General features: G+C 45.5%; 1 protein-coding gene across 5 annotated transcripts in view; it reads right to left on the bottom strand.

Annotated features, from left to right (window-relative positions):
- SEPHS1 (selenophosphate synthetase 1) overlaps positions 1-22,146 on the bottom strand; it is a 29,234-nt gene extending 7,088 nt beyond the window's left edge. Inside the window, exons 1-7 of one of the 5 annotated variants that reach the window (XM_036843169.1) lie at positions 21,955-22,146; positions 18,886-19,155; positions 14,200-14,303; positions 12,240-12,347; positions 11,174-11,328; positions 7,950-8,040; positions 5,887-5,986 (exon numbers count right to left, since the gene is read on the bottom strand). In XM_036843169.1, coding sequence (XP_036699064.1) covers positions 5,887-5,986; positions 7,950-8,040; positions 11,174-11,328; positions 12,240-12,347; positions 14,200-14,303; positions 18,886-19,078 — 751 coding nt within the window. In that variant the 5' untranslated portion in view covers positions 19,079-19,155; positions 21,955-22,146. Of the gene's footprint in view, positions 1-5,886; positions 5,987-7,949; positions 8,041-11,173; positions 11,329-12,239; positions 12,348-14,199; positions 14,304-18,885; positions 19,166-21,124; positions 21,407-21,954 lie in introns of those variants that run through there. The other 4 variants (XM_036843168.1, XM_036843167.1, XM_036843166.1 and 1 more) reach the window with 4 other exon arrangements.
- Positions 22,147-22,434: the final 288 nt, after the last annotated feature.

The raw sequence follows: 22,434 nt of genomic DNA, 5'->3' as shown, positions 1-22,434 counted from the left end.
CCACGTACCCAACAATACCCAGCTTCAACCATCACCACCTTTCTTCTGGGGCCTCATCTACTCCTGCCCACTTGTTGGGGGATGTGGAGGGTCCGGGGCGTGGGCAACCTTAAAGCCAACCCCAATCATATCATATCGCCTATAAATACAGTATTTCCATGTGTGCCTCTAAAAGATTAAAAAACTGTAATACAGCCACAGTGTCATTATCACACCAACAAAATGAACACTACATTTGATTGTTCTCTCTTAAACTTCTTAATTTTTAACAGTTTCCCCTCCTTTTCCCCCCATGTCATTTATTTGTGGAAACTGAGCCATTTTTTTCTGTAGCATCTCCTGCATTATGGATGTGGTGATCTTCCCCGATGCTGACATGTTCTACCATCTTCCCGACTTCCTGTACTGGTGTTTAGGACCAAGGCTCCAAGAGACTCAGGTTCATTTTTTGCTGGCAAAAATACTTCATGGGGGTGGGGAATATCTCAATGAGAACCTTTCACCAAAAGGTTTTAGCAGCCACTGATGTTTGCTGTTGAGGTTCATTAAGTCAAGGGAGCAGCAAAAATGGCAACTTTGTAATTCCATCATTTTTCATGTGTTTATTAGATGTGACGTCTATAAAGAATTTTTTAGAAAATATGGTTTCCTTGAAATACACTCCATATAAAAGAGGTAAAATAGGGGGTTGATTCCTTTTATTTCAGAACAAGTTGGTGCCCTAGCAACTTCCAAAGGTGACCAAAAAAGTTTTAATTACCATTTGTTTAGAAACTTGATATGGTCACTCTTGTCTTTGATACTCAAACTGCACCCCCCTCTCCCCTGTGACGGGCGGGAGCCCCTTCAAGCTGTGGGGAAGTGACACGACCCCACTAGTCGTTGACAGTGCCACCACTTTCAGGCACAGGAAGTCCAGGCTTAGCTTCTGTACTTCCTGTCCCAGAACTGGAATCTGCCATTTCCCCAGGGAGTCCTGGCACTTTTTAGTGGAAAACATTAACTTTCCGAACAGAATCTGGGCACTAGGACTTCAGGCCTGCTGGTTATCACTACTTCTAGGCCTTTTCAATAGGCACAGAAATAAACATTTTTATAGAAAAAAAAATCCTGAGTTCACACTGTTAATTCCGAATTAAAGATTACAGATTTCACTTAGCTTCTGTGATCTTATTACTTCTCTCTTATTCTTAAAATCTTTGTTCCTAACTACATTAACTTATTTGCTTTATCTTACTATACCAACATTCTCACAAACACAAACCCACTGATAACAATGAAATATTTTTGTGGATTTTTGTTCTGAGGATGTGCCCTGAAACTACCAGGCTCAAAGTGATCTGAAATAATTCTTCATGTGATTTTGCCACTAACTTAGAAATATGTTGAACGACCTTAAAAAAATTTGGTTTGGATTTGTAAAATATGCTCTTTTAATTTAACTTTTAAGTATAGAAAACTATATAAAACATTTACTTCCAAGTCAAACTTACAAAACAAAGCATGTTCAGAGAGGGTCTGCTTCCTCCCTATTCCCTCTTATATGTAACAATTTTTATTAATGATTTATTTTTTCCATTGTTTCTTTTTGAAAGTATAAAATACATATTATTACTTCATATTCATTTATGAACATACAAAATGTAGCATACTACATACATGCTCTGTCCTTTTTGCTTTTTCCATCTGGCCATATCCTAGAGATAGCTGCCTAGTAATAAAGCTTTCTTGTTCCTTTTTATAGCTGTATAGTATTCCTCGTGCATGGAGGTGAGATAATGCAATCAGTCACCTAGTGATGGACATTTGGATTGTTTCCTTCTTTTGCAGTTATAAACAGTGCTTCAGTGAGTAGCCTTGTACACAAGTCATTTCATACTTTGGCCACTGTAGCTCTGGGACAGACGCATAGAAGTGGGACTTCTGGGTCAAAATAAACGTACACAGAATTTTGCTAGATATGACCAAACACTCCTGCATAAGTGTTCTGCCATACTGTATCCCTACCAACAATGTCTACAACTTAAGGATGGGGAATCTTAAATGCTCAAATTATAAACAAACTAATAACCCACATGGGTAAAAATAAATCCATTACAAATTACTTTCTTATTGTTAAACTACTTAATTTGAAGGACCAAAAATGGAAAAAGACTCCTTAGACATTTTGAACGGCACAGGAAGAGAAGTACGAATGAAAAGCCTTGGTTGTAAGTGATGAGAACATCTGAGAACACAGAATTAAATAACTACAATTCAACTTAATGTTGAATATTGCCAAAGAAATACTCCTGGAATGCAGGAAAAAAAAAATTATAAAAAAATTTGATCTCAAAATAAATTGTTCAAAAGTAGGCAAAAAGTAATTTAGTTATGCTATATTGCTCTGGTAGAACATCTGGCCATTAAACATTATGTGTACTAGGATTATATAATATGGAAAAAAGAATTTAGTGATATTAAATGAATAAAAGCAAATTCCAAATATAAGTAAAATGTACGCTAACCATTAGTTTACAACATCAACAATAAGACAACAGTAAACCACCAACCAACCAAAGGAAAAAATCCTGGAAAAATACATAAAAATATTAACAGAAGCTGTTTTTGGCTGGTGGGATTATGAACAATGTTTTTTCTCTCCCTTTTTTCATTTTCTGAAAACTTTTCTATAGTTAGCATATGATTTTTTTTTACAGTAGAAAAACTATAGAAAACAAACAGGAAGAGAAAACATATTAAAGAAATCTTTAAAATGTAGCATACTCTCAAAAACTGTGGTATACCACCACTCTGGGCATCATTTAGCACCTTCTAGAAAAGCTGAGGCAGTACTGCCCTCTTTCTTACACATGTGCACCAGAAGTTCTCAGCAGCAGTCAGTCATGGAGTGGAGGATTATACAGCGGTGAAGACAATGAAATACAGCTACACACCCCAGGGATGACACTCAGGAATATTAAACAGTGTACAAAACAGCAAAAATAAAATAACAGACACAGGTATGATTTAATAAAGCAAAAAATGCAAAACTAACTTATTGCTTAAGGGTACAAGGCTATGTGGCAAAAACAGTTTAAAACACGTGAGAATAAACATTAGATTCAGAACAGCGTCGCTCCTTTTCCCGAGCTGGGTGTGGGAGGGGCCCTTCTGGGCTTGTAAGGCCACGTTCTCTTTCTCACATGAGATGGTGGACACATGGGTACTGTACTGCTGTTCCTTAAGCCCTGCACATATTTTATAAAATAACTTTTGTATCAACTATCTAATAAAAAATTTTAATAAAGAAGGTGGGAAAGGCAGATGTTGGAAAAAAATCTCTTTTCATATTTTATTTTATTTTTTAAAATTAATTAATTAATTTATTATTTATTTTTGGTTGTGTTGGGTCTTTGTTACTGTGCCTGGGCTTCTCATTGTGGTGGCGTCTCTTGTTGTGGAGCACGGGCTCTAGGTGCGCAGGCTTCAGCAGTTGTGGCACACGGGCTCAAGAGTTGTGGCTTGTGGGCTCTAGAGTTCAGGCTCAGTAGTTGTGGTGCACGGGCTCAGTAGTTGTGGCTCGTGGGCTCAAGAGTACAGGCTCAGTAGTTGTGGCACACGGGCTTAGCTGCTCCGCAGCATGTGGGATCTTCCTGGACCAGGGCTCGAACCCATGTCCCCTGCATTGGCAGGTGGGTTCTTAACCACTGCGCCACCAGGGAAGCCCTCTTTTCACACTTTAAAGTGACTTCAAAATCAGAGTTTCGGAGAAGATCTTTTGAGATCCCCTGTTCAACAGTCAAATTTCTTCTTCTTTTTAGAGAATTGAAGACTTCATGGCTTAAGTGTTACGTATATTGGGTTCAGAGTCATTTGGGGGAAGTTGTAGGATGGGAGGGATGAGATTTCTGACTGCTGGCTCAGGGAACCCTGAGTAACTAAATAAACAGGGACCTTTTTTAGGGTAAGATTTTTGAACTTCATCTAGAGCTTTGTCTTCAGGTATCTTCAAAGTTCCAAACTAGGATGCCACACAACCCAAACCCAGGTCCTTGAGTACAACATGCAGTTAATGATGAGGAAAAAAACTGGTGTTTCCAGAATCAAACTGTGCCAGTTTCTACCAGAGGCTTATGTAGATGGAACAAGTTGGAGAAACAGTGGCCGTTATAAAGTTGGACAGATTTGGGTTTGAGAATAGACCTGTGTGTATTTCTCACACGTATATCTTTTCAGCCAAAGGAGGAAAAACAGGATCCAATTCACAGGATTGTTAAAAAGATGTCCATGGAGTACCAAAAAGAAGGGCTAGCACAGAGTTCACTCATTCATCCAGATTTAATGACCCCTGTGGTGTGTCCTTCACTCTTCTAAGTGCTGTGGACACTGCAGTGAACAAAACAGAGCTCCCTGCCCTCCTGGAGCTCACATTCTAAATGCTGGTTTGCTTCCAAATCCTCTGTACAGAGCGACCCACACAGATGCTTTTCCAGAAAGGGTTCCTCTGGCTGGTCAGAGGTTAGGACTTCAAAGACACCCAAGAAGGGCTTCCTTCTTAATTATAAAATATACCTGGTGCTTTCTATACAGGTATGAACGCTAATAAAAATCAACTGTAAGATGCTTAAACTGCATCAAGTGAGTCCCTTGGCAAGCCTTGCTGCTTCCCAGAAGATGAATTCTGGCCCTTTCCTGAACTTTCCTGTTTTATTTTAAACTGCTTTTAAAATTCTTAGCATAGTACAAAAGTACTGGTTCAATTACTATGCACAAAGACTGTGGAGATGGCCTTGATTTCTTACTAAATCATTAAGAAAAGGATAGAATATAACACTTAAAGGCATTATAAGCAGTAGTTTCAAAGCATTAAAAGCGTATCTGGCTTCAAATCCTAGGTCCCCATCGATTAGCTGTGTGACCTTGAGCAAGTTACTTGGCCTCCCTGTGAAATGAGAACAACAGTAGCTACCTTGATAAGGTAGTCGGAAGAATTAAATGAGAAAATATGTCAGGTTCCTGGTACATAATAACTACCAAATCAATGGTAACCACTATTATTATTATTACTTTCTAATCAGTATTAAGAATCTAGAACTAGAAATGAAATGTCAAGAAAAAATTATGGCATGAGTGTCATTACTCATTCATATACACAAATCTGGGAATTAAAAATATGACAAGGTTAACACTTTAAATTAATAAGTAAGTCAAGTATTTCTGAAAACATGCTGTATAAATTTCCCTTCTATTTGTATTGGGGTGCAGAGGAATTCAATGCTGCCCATCATCACAGGAATGTAGAATTTGAAGCAACAGAGAGGAAATGTGACCTCAGCTCTCCATTTCATAGATTCAGAAAGTGAACTGATGACTTCATCCATACTTCTCTGCTTCTCCCCGGTGCCTGGCACTGCCCCCACGGTGAGCGATCCTAAGCCAGAGGGGACACAGACGCTGGCACAGGCGCAGTGCCCTGGAGAACTCCAGACGCACAGGTCAGAGAGGAGTGGCTGGGGACAAACGCTCATGGCCTCACCACCTGACCTAGCACACCGTTCAGGCCAGTGGCCAGCCATTTACCTCCTCTAAGGTGAGTCACATTTACCCCACGCTTCTGTCAAGAACATGTGACGTAGCTGGAGTCCCACCGGTGCTCCAGGCACCGACAGAGGGGGCTCTGCAGTCACTGGCCCAACCTGGCCCATGGCCAGTTCCTCCAGCTAAAAATGTATTTTGGTTTTTTGTTTTCTGTTTTTTTTAAAAAAAACGTGTTAAAAGAGTCATGGGGGGAAAAGAAAATCAATGCAACTGAGACTGTCTGTGGCCCACAAAGCCTGAAGTGTCTCCCGCCCTGGCCCTGCTCAGAAAGCTGGCCAACCCCTGCGAGGCGAGCCCTGGCCACACCTGTCCTGTTGAGCCTGGCCATGTTCATCATCGCCTCCTGGTACGCCAGCTCCACGTCCTCCTGGGTGACCACCAGCTTGATTTTATTCCACTTCTCAGGCTAATGACAGGAACACAGGCGAGGGAGCAAAGAGCGAAAAAGCATGATCAGTCTCTGTTTCTAACCACTGGAAGAGCGTCTTTTTTCCTTAGCCACCTTCTGGGGAGTTCTGCTTCCCTAATTCGGCACACAATATTAAGTTTTCTAGCTCTTCCCCCCGTGACTACTGCTTTAGGTGTCCATTAGACATATCATCCGGCATCTTCTCTGTCCTCAGCCACACCTCTGTAGTCAAACGCTGCAGTGTACTAGAAACATGAAACCAGCAAGACAGTTTTGAATGTCCTTGGGTTCTCTTCTCCATCTCCCCTAGTAAGCGGATGGCTTTCATTTTTCATGTAATTTATACTCTTACTGACTTTCCCTGAATTCTGGGATCAAGTCCTCTCGAGGGACAAATGAACGGGAAACAACTTCAACTGTATCAGCTATGAGGACGGCATGGGTGACCACAACGCACATCCTCTGAAAGACTGCCGTCTTCCCCCTTCTTGCTCAGTCTGATTTTCAGAGGATCTGGCACCACGATGCTGAGTTCCTGACACACAGTCATCACGGTCCATTTTAATAGCCAGCTTCGTGCATTCGTTCCTTTCTTGGTAATACCCAATATCTACTGCCCAACACAGTAACTTAAGTCTATCTCTGCGTCCCTCCCTTATCCCCCTGCCCCCATCTCTCCCCCAGAGGTAACAATGGTTCTGAATTTTATACTTGTCATTTCCCTGCCTTTCAAAAAATAGTATCCTCGTACGTATAGATGCCCAAACAATACTCTTGGGTTGCTTCTGACCTTTATGAAAGTGTATTGTGCTGTTACTTTGTCTTTGAAACTTGCTTTTTTCAATTCTGAGCATCTTTAAGAAACTGGTTAAAAAAAGCAAAGGCAGTGTCAAGTTGGGGGTGGGACAAACAGAAGGATCCCAGAGCCCCTCCTCCTGGACCCCCCTGTGCCTCACCTGGGCAGTCGTATTGGAAAGCACCTCTGGATTACTGCCCTATAAAAGCCCTGTGGTCTGACTCACAGGTGATCACACCCGATGGGAAATCTCCCCATCCTCACTGGATGAGAAGGGAAAAATAACTGAAGAATGCAGCCTCCTTAAGAGATTTTCTCTGCTCTGTTTGTCAAGCTAAGATATACCTGGTTGATGAACAACATAAAATTGTTCTTTTTCAATTGTTTCTCAGGACTGATGGTTTCAGATGACAGTTGTAGAAATTAAAAGCACTGAGATATGTGAGAATATACCACAATCATATTAATTTTTGAGTTGTTATGGCAATGAAAAGTCTTAAATGAAGAACGACTGATCATAGCTCACTTGGAAAGTGACTCAGGATAAATATCTTCATATTCTAGATGCTTTCTCCACGACATAATTATTTATCAAAATGTTCTGAGTTACTAATTAGCGTAAAAAGACAAAACAAGCAACCAGAAATGACCAAAAAACTCATGACTAAAATAATTTAAACTGTCAATAAGCCTGGCCTTATTTATACCTCAAATATCAAACCTTGCACACATTCTCCTCTGTGTTGTTATTATCTTGGCCCCGTCGCACGGCTCGCGGGATCTTAGTTCCCGACCAGGGATTGAACCTGGGCCCTCGGCAGTGAAAGTGTGGAGTCCTAACCACTGGACTGCCAGGGAACTGCCTCCTCTGTATTATTTTTTAGTGTTGTTTAAGTATGAAAGACACACCCATCTCAGCACCAAATGAACAGATAAACCGCACTCACTGTTCCCCAAATTCTCGTTATGGATTATCTCTGAACCCCGAGCAAGGGCTTACCTACTTCAAGCATTCAGTACATGAAACCTGGATCTAATAAAAGAATAGGGACAATTCCCAGGATTTCTGAAGGCCTAGATGGACAGCACACTCCCTGGTACTAAAACTAGAAGAGCTTATTTTAGAAACCACACTGCTGACACCGGAAGGTGAAGGTCACTCACAATGTCCAGCCACTGGTGCACGGCCACAGCCACCTGCGTCCCCAAGGGCTTGGTCAGCACGAGCACGTCGCCTGGCACTGCGTTATCCGGCCTGAAGAAGAGAGCACAGGCAGGTCCTTGTCAAATCAACTGAGGAGATAAGTTCATCATCGTCGGTTAAACAGGAGAAAGAAAAGGCTGGTAAAACCACATGTGTGTTTGCAAACACTCACTTATACTTAAGCCAACTAATGCCATGTATTAGAGCTTTGCCGTTTACTACTAGGATGACTGATGAACAAAACATAAATAAATGAAAGTGAGGAGGCCACAGACTTCGACAACACTTAGGCCAGTGACAGATTAGTGTCCCAAAAAAGCAAATCGCTTAGTCTTCAAAGGCCTCACAGGCCCTGATTCAGCCATGCTCTCGTGTACTTTTCAACAGAGACCCACCAGGTTCTGAGGCAACAAGAACTTCTGGAACAAAAACTGTTTTTTCTTTTCTTTCTTTCCTTCCTTCCTCCCTCCTTTCCTTCCTTCCTTTCTCTCTCTCTCTCCTCTCTCTCTTTCTTTTTTTTACAATCACTTATATGATAGAGATGCAGGTGGGATTCTCAGGATGTGGGATTTGGCTAGAATCTGTGGGTCTAATGTTTTTGGTGATTCAGCATCAATGTTTCAGACTCAGAGTTATGACCAGTAAGTTTCCTACTTGGTACACAGGGTCCCTGGTTGGTCCTTGTCTTAAAGACAGAAGGCAAATACTAAAAAAGGCAGCCCTAAAAGCAGAAAAGACTGTCCCCCCTCAGACAAAACTCCCATCTCACTTGTATCCTCACGACCAGGACATGGGTCTAGCACTCATGTCTTTCTTGTCCAAGTTCAAGGAGCTGTCCACACAGCCATCCCGTCCCCTGACAGCGAACAACTCAAATACTCATACAAGTCGATTAAAAAGCCAGGGGCACAGACTTAAAAATCAACAACTAGCTCCTTGACTCATCCTGTAGTATCTATATCCATTGTTAGCTTTGAAAAATATTAATTCTGGGAGGATATACCAGAAACTCTTTTTCCAAAAATGGGACCTTAAGACATAAATGTCTTTCAATTCTGACTCAACTGTACCTGAGAGCTGATGTGCTCTTGTGTGTCACTGGTTATGTGCAACCTACAAATTTGTATCAGCAAGTGAAGTATGATAAAATTGCTGGGTTATTTTTAAGTTTGTGGGCAGTCTTTTACAAAATATAATCACCTGCATAGTTGCCTTCTTATTTTACAAAGTAAGCACACATGTTGTTGACAAAAAATTCATTGAAGCCTGTTTTATTATTTTTTCCTCTCTCATTTTTTGGCTACTGCTGGGTTCCTTTTCTATGGGAAAGCTGGAATGGGTGAGACAGATGGAAGTTCTCTTGTCCCATCTAAGTGGAAAGTTTGAGAACTACCAACATAAAACATAGGAAAATGAAACCTGGATGTAGGTAAAAGGCAAGACCCTTAACATGGATGCACTCATCAGTCAAAAAATGGACCAAAGACATGAATACATGAAAATTACACTCACCCTTACTCACAGGAGTAAGGCGAAGACCAAGGAGGCTGTCACCAGGCTGTGCTAGTTAGGATGGGGGAACCCAGCACTCTCACCCATTGCTGGTGGAGCCTCTATGAAGGGCAAACTGAAGACATCGATCAGAATTATGGTGCACAGGCACTGGACCCAGCAATTCCATTTTGAAACATTTCTTACCAAGAGTCACACATGCAAGATGATCTCTGCGCTGGAGTACTATGTATATTGTCAACATAACTGAAGATAATCTGAATGTCAAGAGTTACTTGGTTAAAAATATCCAAGACTGGTAAAAGTGTCTGCCTCAAGAAGGGACACTGATGACTGAGGGCAGGTGAGGGATTCTGCACCACAGGGCCTTTCACACCCCCGGAATTCTGAACGCAGTGCCGGCTCACAAAATCAGATAAAACAAATGGAGCTTTTGCTTCCTCTGAGAATAGGACAAGGTGGCTTTTCTTAACAAGACATCAAACACGAAAAGGGCCAATTTGTGTTAAGAGAGAATCTTCTCCAAGGATCTAGAAATGGCCAGAGGGCACAAGAAAAGACGCTCATAGCACTGACCACCAGGGACATGCAAATCAAAACCCAGTGAGATATCGCCTCATACCCACTAAGACAGCTATTACCAAAAAGACAGTAAAACAAGTCCTGGTGAGGATGTGGAGACATCAGGGTCCCATCCATGGCTGTGGGGAGCTGCCTTAGTTTGTTCAAGTTAAATAGTTACCACATGACCCAGTAATTCTTAGGTATCTACCCCAGGGAATTGGAATGTATATCCACACAAAAAACTTGCACACGAATGTTTATAGCAGCATCACTCACCACAGGTGGAAATAACTCAAAGGTCCATGACCTATGACTGGATGAATAAACTGTGGTCTGTCCATACAATGGAATGTTATTCACCCATAAAAAGGAATGAAGTAGTGACAGACATGCAACATGGATGAACCCTAAAAACATGCGAAGTGAAAGAAGCCAGACATAAAACATCACATGTTGCATGATTCCATTTATATGAAATGCCTAAAACAGGCAAATCCATGAGACAGAAAGTAGATCTGTGGCTTCCAGGGGATGGGGGAGGAGGGAGTTGGGAGTGGCTGCTGTGGATACAAGGTTTCTTTCTTGGGGAGACAGAAATGTTCTGGAATTGGATAGTGGTGATGGTTGCGCAACTTCGTGAATACTAAAAACCAATGAATTGCGTACTTTAAAAAGCTAAATTTCATGTTATGTGAAATTTTGTTATATGAATTACACTTCAGTAAAAAAAATCTAAAACTTTTTTATGAACAGGGATGAGGTACTGATACATGCTGCAAAATGGATGCACCTTAAAAAAATTATGCAAATATTCTGTGAAGTGAAAGAAGCCGGGATGGAGCTGGGGGATGGAGATGGGGGCCGGCGGTGGGGTGTGACAGCCGAAGGGGTGGATGGGAGTTTCTCGCTGGGGCAATAAAAGTGTCGTGAAGTCGACTCTAGTGAGGGTTGCAAAACCCTGTGACTATACCAAAGACCACTGAATTTATAAACACTTTAAGTAAGTGAACTCTATGGTATGTGAATTAGTATCTCAATAAATATATTTTTAAAAAAAAGAGAGAGAGAGAGAACCTGGCCAGGGGACATGAAACCGAAATCAACTTACATGATAAATTCGTTGGGCTGGCAGACAGTTGTAGCCACACCTCCTAAAACAATCCAGGGATTTAGCACTGTTTGGCCGCCGGTTACAGATGTTCCGGCCTCCTCTGCTGCATCTTTAAAACCCTGTATAATTAGGGGCATCACTTTATCCCTTTCCTACGGTTTAAAAGGACATAAATTAAAAGTCACATCATTCAGTTCAAAACCCAGAAAAGAGAGTCTACACCTGTAGTTATAAAAAGATCATAAAGCCCTTACAGGAAGCCCTGAGAGTTTACAGAAGGGGCAGGGAACAGTTCACATTGTAGCCCTTTTATCAAAAGTTGGAAGAGGCTCTAGGTCACAACATGAATGTAGCCCAGACGACAGAGGAGTAAACACCGGAACAGGCTGGGCGCACAGGGCTGCCCTGTGTCTGAGCCAGCTCTCTGAACGGCCCTTAACCATCCCGTGACCAGCTAACGCGTGCCCACGCGCCCGCTCCAGGTGTCTGTGTACAAGCAGTGGCCCGAGAGCACGCTGTGAGGGCAGAGAAGGGCCTGCTGAATGCTCAGTCCTATGCACAGGGCAAACGTTTGGCGGGGACGAAACCAATTACCTGTCAAAAATAATCTAAACAGGAATTCATCTCTGGGCCAACCAAGGAAGAGGTCAGGCGACGAGGCCACAGATGCTAGCGGGTTAGCCCGGGAAGCACGGGACACCCCAGCCCCACCGCTGTCTACGCCACCAGCCAACCGCGACAGAAGAGGCGGGTGCCTGGCCTCGGCGCCGCACCCTGGGCTGCCAGGCCTGGCCCGGAGGTGCTGTCACTGCGGCTTAAACGTCACCACAGCAAACACACACGCAAACGTGCTGGCTTCAGTTCGCCAGGAGAGAGAAACGGAAGCAGGTGGTGGGGACGGAAACACGAATAGGCCAGCCTGTTTTAATTCGCTGCCAGCTGCCAACAAGCAGAGGGCGGACGGGCCGTGGACAGCCTGACTTCACAGCGGGAAAGGAGGCCACAGACAAGTGACAGGACCACAACCGGGGCCGAGGATGCAGCCGGACCGGCTCCTGCTTACCCTGTCGGTCATCTTATTGCTGATTCCCAGGAGCATCAGCATGTTGTCGCACTCTGTGACCCCCATGGCGTAGAGGTCGCTGAGGACGTTGGCACAGGCTATCCTGCCCTGGAAGAGAGGGGAGACGTGAGCAGGCGCCACGGGGGACTTTCCGGGGCACCCAGGAGGGGACTTTCCAGGACGTGGTCCTCGGCTTCCGTGCTTCACAGACTCACCGCCTTTCCTCCATCACAGACCCACTCTCGGACATTCCCGTTACCACCTCTCCTTTCTCGGGCAGCACACATCGTTTCCAGGTTCTCTCCCATTCTAAAATTTAGGGAGAAGTCTGCAGTTTATTTAGGTGCTGAACAGGGAGCGGGGAGATGTCGGGGAAAAGCCTGGAGTGGTTGGTTTCAGGGGAGCCAAAGTGAAAGTGCTGGGAAACAACTGTCCAAAGAAACGTGGAAACAGCCACTTATCCTGAACAGATCCTTAAAAATGTCAACTTTATTGGTTATAGAGAAGATGGGTTTTATATACTTAGATGGAGAAATTTTGGGAGCTTCTTGTACGAGATAAACAGGAAAATCATCTTGGTTGAGAAACAAAAAGACAGAAGAAATAAACAACACCTAGGCCTGAAAGCAGATTGTTTTCTAAAGACAAAGAGAAGCATTTCCCAGTAAACTATAAGGTTTTATTGAGGAACTTTGAAACAGTACTCAACAGAAATGTGATAATAAAGATTTTCTACTGCCAACAGACATTTAAAAAAATTTTTTAAATTGCCTTTCTCCAGACAGTAAAGGAGAAAGTGACCAATTTTTCTTTCTGACGTAAGGGTAATCAAACCACAAGTTCCTATCACTTCCAGTGGCCGTTCCACCGCCCGCTTATGTTGTCTCACGACTTCCTGGCAGGTCGGCAGGGAGCCTGATGACCTCCTGTGACTCACTCGAGGTCACAGGCGCAGCGGGGTCAGCAGCTGGGAGGCGCCAAACACAGGTTCGGGCTGCAGCGATCTGCTGCCCCTTCTGTGTGGGCGCTCGAGATGCTGGCAGAGGATGAACTCTGGTTCTAGCCACCTGGGCCCCCGGACAGGTGGGACACCGGGCGCGTGGCGTGCACAGGCTCTCAGGAGCACTGCGCCAGAGGAGAGGCGAGAAACAGGTTTCTGGAAGCGTGCGTGCTTGTCGCGGGTACCCAAAGAGGTGAGCAACCCTCCCCACCTTCAGACCTCCCGGCCTCAGGCCCTACGTGTGTGGCTCGATCCCAGTGCCCTTGGCACAAGGAAGGGCCTCCGGCACTTTCTAATGATAGGATGTTGCCAATCTCTCCATCGGCCCCTCCCAGCTGCCAGGGTGGAGGGTCCAGCTGGGAAGGAGGAGGGGCTGCTGGCAGCAGCCCTGCGATGAGCAGGAGGGGGGTCTGAGCAGAGCGTGATCAGTAGGCAGATGCACACGCTGAACGGTGGAGTAAGACACAGCGAGGGCAGTGACCAGAAGGAGAATAAACGGGCAGGTTTAACGGTGCGGAGATGCTAAGCTCTTCCTTTCTGGACAGAGACATCTAGGATCAGCCCTGTTACAGAGGACGGTGAGACACAGGAGCGTGGCGTTTACAAATGTCAAAGAAAGAAAAGTACAAGGAAATGAAGAAGAAAACTACGAACACATCAGTCAACAGACACGCTTAACAGACCACAGGTGTTCCGGCACAGACACATAGGCAGGTACGAAAGCAGCAGGGGACGCCCCCCATCCACCTTAACTGCCTGCCTCATGCACGGTGCCAAGTGTGAGCAAGGGATCGACCAGATCAGATCCACAACCACGGGAGTCAGGGCAGGGGTAGGATGAGAGCAGTTTGTGTAGAACGAAAACAAAAAAACCCACACACGAATAACAAAACCCCAGCCACCACCCAAAACCAAACGAGTAAGCAGTTCCAGATGTAAAAACACGTCGGTTAAACTTACCATCATGTAAGGGTCATCGACGATGGGATAAATGTAATCTGTGGTTTGAACCAAGGAAAGACCGCCGTGCCTCAGAGGAATGACACAGGTATCCATCCCGATGCCTGCAAAGATGGGGGTCATCATCATCCAAAAGTCAACAGGAAGAGCCATGTCATTTTGTACCTGCAGTGTTCTGAATAGGAGGGGTTTTGCATAAGACACTTATGGAACACTGCTCACCGCCAACAAAGCAATGTGTTTCCTATCAAGAAGCATAACTGAAATAAACGTGAAACAAAACTAGCTTAAGATAGAAAATGAGAACACAATTTGTTAGTCATAAAGACTCAACTTCAACATGGTACAATTTTTAGACTTTAATGATGCCTTGAACAGAAATTTTCCTTTGTGTTACTGTATCATGTGACTGGCACCATGTAGAATTTCTGTAAAGATGAGAAGAGCACAAATGGAACTTGGGTTGTCTTCTCCATAGTTACTTAGGAGTATATCTTTGGGCATCATTCTGTTTTTCCAACAGAAAATCTGTAAAATATTTTACACATATAAAATGTTATTATAGGGCTTCCCTGGTGGCGCAGTGGTTAAGAATCCGCCTGCCAATGCAGGGGACATGGGTTCGAGCCCTGGTCCGGGAAGATCCCATATGCCGCAGAACAACTAAGTCCGTGCGCCACAACTACTGAGCCTGCACTCTAGAACCCGTGAGCCACAACTACTGAGCCCACATGCCACAACTACTGAAGCCTGCGCGCCTAGAGCCCATGCTCCGCAACAAGAGAAGCCACGGCAATGAGAAGCCCGCGCACCGCAACGAAGAGTAGCCCCCTCTCGCCGCAACTAGAGAAAGCCCGCGCACAGCAATGAAGACCCAACACGGCCAAAAATAAATAAATAAATAAAAACTTTAAAAAATGCTATTATACTACATTTTAGTCAAAAATGACAAAAATAAGAAAGGAAGGAAGGGAGAAAGAAAGAGAGAGAAAGGAAGGGAGAAAGAAAGAGAGAGAAAGGAAGGAAGGAAGGAAAGAAGAAAGAAAAGGACAAAGCTAGAACAAGTATTCATTGATTCCAATCAAGCATGTATATAAACACTGTGGCTCCCAAGAAACCTTAAAATGCCATGCATTCCACTCATGAGAAACTTATGTCACCTCTACTAACTTAATGAGCAGGGAAAGAAAAATTTGCTTAACAAGCCTAAGGGATATATTTCAACTTATTAAAAATTGTTTCTAAACATTTAGAAAGATAACACAGACAACTGATGGGCTAATTAGAAACAGTTCCCTTTTCCTGAAATCAGTTTAGAAACAGTCAAGACTAGCTACTGCAGGCTACATTTTTTTAAAAAATCACCTGTAATGCAAACACTTCAAATTCAGACTGGCCTCTCACCAGGTAAGCCTAATGGAGTGCTTTCCTACACTCACCTCTCTCAAGAGGATGCCCTCTGGCCCTTAGGAAGTATTTCAACCTTGCAGCCCAATGGCCAAAAGCAAAGGACAAATCCCATAAAGTACGAAAGGAAGCAGGTAGATGTTTACCTTCTCGATTCAGAATTTCAAGCGGAGTAAGAATAAACCACACCCGAGTCACACAGAGAGGACTACGTGTGAGCTTTCTTTCACAACTACCCCAGCACCGTGTCAAGTCCCAATCCATTATTACTAACACTAAAATAAAATCAAGTTTAGTGAAAGATCACTCTGTGAAGGCAGGCTGATTTTTTATTACTACACTAGATGGCAAAGCAGAAACTCTTGGTGGAAGATCCAGTTAGGGAATGGAGGACTTTGCTTCAGAATGGCAAGTCTCACAAATTCGTGACAATGGAACACCCATTACCAGTGATAAGAAAGTGTGTGATAATTCATCTCGACGATGCATGTATGCAGAAATGCCCTCTAACGACGTTCTATAGCACTCAAGAGGAAACAGGGCAAGAACCACAATTAAACTCATATTGACCGCTCCCCAAATTGATCATTCCAACAACTGGGAATTCCAAGTATATTACCACTCACTTTGGAAAAGAGGGAAGAAATACTGTTTTCTTTTAGATTTTCATATAAACTATAGGACTATTGAAAGAGACACTAAAAAGAGTTGCTGAAAGTTAGCTTTAAGTGTTTTGTAATGTGGGACTCTTAAACTGGAATTCAGTCTTTTTGATTTGTAAAGCAGTTAATTTCTCTTGATACCCAGCATCAGAGCATGTGAACCATGACTCCCCAGCACTCTCCTGGGGCTGACAAGAAGCTTCCGTCACCTACAAGTCCTCTCTCTCCACCAGGACACCACTCCGTGTTAGAAGGAGGGTCAAGGGCTGTCCACGTGGGAACCACCAGCCACACGCGGTTACCGAGCATGTGAGATGGGGCAATTCCAAAGTGACATGCGCTGCAAGTGCACACACTCGATTTTAAACACGTAATACCGAGAAAAACCAACGTCTTGTTAGCAATGTTTTACATTAACTATGCATTGAAATTATAGTTTTTATATACTGGGTTAAATAAAATATATTAGAATTCAATTCCCCTGATTCTATTTTTTTTTTTTTTTAACGGAACTATCTGTACTAGAAAATTTTAAATGACACAGGTGGCTCACCTCATCTTTCTTTGGGACAGCACTGGTCTGTAGTGACTGGTTTACAAATCACCTACCAAATTTCAAGAAAGGAAGAGAGAGAGGGCGAGAATGGCACAGGCCGTGGGCCTTGCAAACGAGGGTGTCAAGTTGGGAAAGACAGGGACAGTCCAGGCAGAGGGCAGGTAAATGCCCGAGCAGAGGGAGCCTCAAATACCAGACCGAGCAGGGTGTGTGTAATCATCAGTGGGCGGTGACGGGGACTTCTCGGTTTCAGCAAGACTGAAACTATCCATCAAAAAAATAATAATAATGATAATAACCCGAATCGTCACTCTACCCCCACTGCCAGCAGCCACCAACACACGGCAGCTCTCAAGCATCAGGCAACAGAGGTACCAAGTACTAAGACACACTTATCTTAACGTTTCCTTAGTTAGAATACACTTAACAACGTTGTATTTAACAACTGTTACGGTTCATCCTTAGAATCCAGGAAATATGACACTCTTGTAGAAGAAAAATTTTAAAAAACAGGTCAACAGACTTGTGTGTATACATTATATAAACATACATATATACATACATACACAAGTATTATGTATATGGGTACAGATGCACACGGTGCATACACGGATAATTTCTGGTACTCACAACAGTTGCAAACAGTGAGTAGTATTACCCCATTTTACAGATGGGAAAACTGAGGCTCAGGAGGGTTACGAATTTGCACAGAGTAACATTTATTTCTCTTTCTCCTGCCTGTACCCTTGCTGTCGCCATCTGTCCCCTTTTGCCACTGCTGAGTTACAGCTGACGCAGCTCCTCTCCCCATGAACACGTCTGGACTTAAAAACCAGATGACAAGCAGTATGGTGGGCAGAGGAATTGGAAGCTGTGGATGCCAGTTCCTGACCCCCCACCAAGTGACAGGGAACAGGTTACCCGGCCTTCCTGAGCTCCATGGAGAGCTCAATAAGTCAACGGGGGCGGTTACAGAAGGGAATGATTACTTTATCCATGAGGTTTTGACTGCATTTGTCTTTGCCCATTCGGTAGCTTATCTTTCCCGACAAAAGTTATCTAAGACCCTTCTCAGTATGTTCTCATTTCTTGACAAGCAAGCTGACATCCACTCCACCTCATTCATGTGGTATTTCTCCACGCTGAGACATCAGCTAGATGAGGACGATTTTCTAACTGAGCTCCTGCAAGCCTACAGGCCCCGAGAGTGCAGGGTGTGAATTTTCCTCTCCCACCCAAAGCAACTCTGCGTTTATCTGCTTTCTACATCAGGAAAGAAAGGAGTACCCTAGGTTCAAAACTAATGTTGTAAGACAGAACGTGACCATAAAAGAAATGCAATTAAAACCTTATGTAAGAAAGCTGATCAACTCACACACCGTAACTACAAAACACCCACAAACTCCTAGAATACATGTCAAACACTCAAAAGGCAAAGTGATCACAGTCTTGCATCATGTACTTAACAAAGCACGTAAGAGAAGCTAACAAACAGCATCCCAGTAGCCTAGAATTTCTTTCTGAGCTCTGTGTTTGAGAAAAGGCAAACCACTAATGACAGCAGGAGCTGGGTCAAGGAAACACGGCTCTCAAGTCCAGATGCCATCCTGGGGTCCAGACCCCATCCAGTGTTCTCACCTGCTGTGTCTCCTTCCTCCCCATGGGAGCTTTTCAAACAATGCCTGCTGCACAGGAACCCCGAGCTCCCAAGCCAGGCACTGCTCTCCCAGTCCTGCACGACGATGCTTAAAGGCGTCCTACACGACACCTTTCCTACTCTGATTTAATAAAAAATGCTTTTACTGTAATACAATTGTCTCAATCGCATAGTAACAGTTTAAAAATGGTTAGAGCACATTTCTTGATGCTTTTCAAGTAGTTCCTCCAAATAACTTACAATAAGGTAACAGTTACCATTGCTTTGCTCTTTGCATCCTTCTTGCAGAAATTAAAAAAAAAAAAGGCAACATGGGAGGAGAAATCTAGTTTTTGACTCACTGACTACATTGCAGCCAAGATGCTCTACTCAGGGAAATATGAAAGAAACAGCGGTTCACGTACCAAGCCTTGGCATAACTGCTCCAAGAAACTGCTCATCTTCTTGGAAGTGGTTCTCCTGTAAGGATTCCAGCAATTTCTGCAGGACATCTTGGGGCACTTTGCAGCCGGTGCCCTTCAGTTCGGTGAATCTGGTTAACCGGAAGCTCTTGTCCAATTCATAACTTTCCGGGTTAAAGGACTCCCGCGCAGACATGGTTCTTGGGCGCACACACCTCACCGCCGGGCTCCTCCCCTCCCTGTCCTGCGCGGCTGGTTTCTTTACAGAGCCACCTGGGTAGCACTGAGACACAAAGACACCATTAGAAGAGTTCTTCTTACCAGTACCCGCCAAGAACCTAGTGAGTGAATACGTGACAGTGAAAAGTAAACATGAAAAGGGCTGCAATCACCAAGACCACAGGGAAACAGCCATCTGGGACCACAATAGTTTGTCGCAGTGATGCATAAGCTAGAAGAAGTCATTTTAAAAGGTGACTGTACCATTAGAGACATATTCTATGGAAGGCGATCTGATGTCTGTGTTGTTATAATGGTGGCTCTGAGGGGCTGCAAGGAAGACGGAACTATGGGCCAGCTGACTTACAGGACACAGTGCCATCTTGAGTAAAAAGTCCCAAACGTTCTTCTAGCCGGCAGCATTACAGGAAAACTAGTCACTTCACCTATCAACCAGGAAGTACTATGGTTTAGACATTAAATGCCCTGGCTAAAGTGACTTTTCAGGAAGACCTTTTGCCATCTTTTGCTATCTCACAAAGAAAAATAATATGCCTAACAGATACTTTTCATAAAAAGGACATTGGTGGATATGCATTTGACGAAATTCTTTACGATGCTAAGTTCAATTTTAGAAAAACAGGTTTTCACTCTGAGCCAGAAGTACACGACATGATCCAAAACTAACAGGAAGCCTCTCTAAAGAACACAACTTGAAAACTGGAATGGCTGTTAAACACAGCAAGGCTCATTTTCTACAAGAGAGCAGTGGAAAGTTTTCTGATGTTTTAATTCAGTGCTATTTCCTAGAAAGCAAACACCCCGCCCAACAAACTAGTACACACACACATCATTGATAAAATATGCTACTGCTCATTACTGTCTCATTGCAGACCTAAAGTGATAAAATAAACTGTACTAAATCACTAGCATTTATGGTACTTGGTACCACTGGAAGTTTCTGGAACAAACTTTTCTAAGCTTGAAGCCTTTGGAGCTAAACGAAAACCTTCCACGTGCTCCCGGGGTTTACAAAACTTCCAGACTGATACTTTACTGGGCATAGAATTACAGACACCCCAAGTTTTAGGGTCAGTTTCCCCTATAAAATTTATCATTAAGAACATAATTCCCATTTATAGTTTTCGATCCCCTGCGAAGCCCATCACTCATTTAAAATAAATCTAGAGCCTGAATTTGGGCAGTAATCCAAACTGTCTTTACAAAACCATGTTTGGGGTGAGCAATGATTTCCGTTTGAAACCTACAACCGTAAAGGAGTAAACCTTCCGACATTCCAAGAAAACCACCTGTCCAAAAGGAGGGCGCCAGGAGAGCTAAGTTATGGAGCTGGGAATTTTGAAGCCATTTTAGAGTTAGGAAAAGTCCAATAGCAGTTTGACTTGGAAGGGTTTGGAACAAAAACAACAGTCCTTTCCTCACCAAATGCCTCGCACTTAACACCGCCTCACTCCTACCAGGGGAAAAAAAAAATCCAACTCACGAGGCATCCAGTTATTTTCCTACCTCCAATCCCTATCCAAAAAAAAAAAAAAAAAAAAGGCGGGGAGGGGTATTTGTTATTCAGGGGGCTAACTTCCTTTTAAATCTTCCTAGGTTTTTAAGGGCAAAAAGTTTAAAACACCTTAAGCCCAAAAGGCACTCAGGAGTTTTAAAATTCCAAATGGAACGACGGACGTAAATCACACACATCGCATCCGAATCATAAAAAAAATAAATTCTTACATTTTTTGGACGGGATGAGAAAGTGGGGGGGTGGAGGGGGACGTGAGGAAAGGCGTAATTAATGGTGGGGGGCTGGCACAATACGCAGTCCACTCCAACCCCAAAGCCGCCTGTTTACACCTTTAAACAATGACATGAATATTTAAAAACAACAGTTAACCCTTTCCTTCTCGGCCACGTTTTAATTTTTTCAAACGAGGGCGCCAAGCTGGCCGCAGAGCCGAGGGAGCACGGTAAGTGGGGGCGGGAGAGGGGGCAGCCCCAGCCCGGTACCTACCTCCCCCCAGGTCCCCAAGCCTAGGAAATAAACAACGGGGGGGACGCGGCGACGTGGGCGCAGGGGCGGCGCACCCCCCGGGAAGCACACGTCGGGGCGGCGGCCGGTGCGCGCAGAGCAGCGCTCGGGGACACCTTAAATCCCCGGCTGCCGCCTTTAAAGGCCACACGGGCCCAGGCTCTTTGTGCGGCGCGGCCCGGTGGAGGCGGAGCGGGGCGGCCAGCGGGGCCATGCCCGCCCGCCCTCTCTCTGTCCCGGCGGCAGCGGCGGGAACCGCGCGGCCCAGGCCGCGGGGCGGGCGTGAGGCGCGCACGGCCCACCGGCCGCGGCGGGTCACCCGGCTCGCGGGCCGGCCGGGCCGGGACGCCCGGGGTCAGGCTGCGTCCGCGGGGCCGGAGGGAGGGCGCGCGCGGACGGGGGGGAGCGGGGAGGGCCCGGAGGCGCCGGGCGCCGCGCCCCGGGCACCGGGCTGGGCTCTCCCGCCGCGCGCGCGGGCCGCCGCCGCCGCCACACAAAAATGTCGGCGGGCGAAAAAATTAACCCCTGCGTTGCCGCCCCCCCCCTCCACTCCTCCCCCGCCCTCTTCTCCCTCCCTCCTTCCCCGGCCCCGCGCGGCGGCGGCGGCGCGGGCGGTGCTTCTTTTTTAAAGCGGCCCCACCAAGCCCTGGCTCGGCCCCTCTCCAGGCTGCGCTGCAGAGCGCCGACCGTGCACGGCTCCCGGCGCGCCCAGGCGGCCCGCGAGGGGATCCGCACGGCCGCCCTGGGCCTGCGGACGAATATTCCCCTTTAAGCCTGATGTCTCGCCCCCCCTCCCCGAGCCAGGCGCTTACCGGTTCGCTTTGCGCCCTCCGCCTCCTCCCGCGAACGGGACTCCGCCGCTCCCACAATGCACCGGGCGCCGCCGGGCTCCCTTAAGCGTCGCCTGAATAAAAAGGCCGCTCCCGGCGGCGGCGCGGAGGGCGGGAGGGCCCCGGGCCGCGCCTGGGCGCCGCGGGGGCTCGGCCTGGCTCGGCGGGCCCCTGCCGGGAACGGGGCCGCCGTGCGCCGCGCGCGAGGGGCCTTTAAGGGCCGGCTCCCTCCCTTTAAGAGGCGGCGGGCCGCGACCGGAGCGGCTCGGTAGCTGCGTGCGGCCCGGCAAGGGGGCGGGGGCGATGTGCAGGCCCGAGCGCGGCAATGATTGGTCTCGGGGGAGGGGTGGGGGGTTGCAAGCCCGAGGAGAGGTGGCATCCGTTGCATGATGCAAAAAGGATTGATTTCAAAAGTTGCGAGTTGCATTGGCAGCAGCCTTTGGCGCCCGGGCCACCTCCTTT

The sequence above is a fragment of the Balaenoptera musculus genome, chromosome 2 (assembly GCF_009873245.2).
Source record: "Balaenoptera musculus isolate JJ_BM4_2016_0621 chromosome 2, mBalMus1.pri.v3, whole genome shotgun sequence".
Classification (NCBI taxonomy): Eukaryota; Metazoa; Chordata; class Mammalia; order Artiodactyla; family Balaenopteridae; genus Balaenoptera; species Balaenoptera musculus.
The sequence above is the reverse complement of the archived record's forward strand: the minus strand, read 5'-3'. Positions and strand labels throughout refer to the sequence as shown.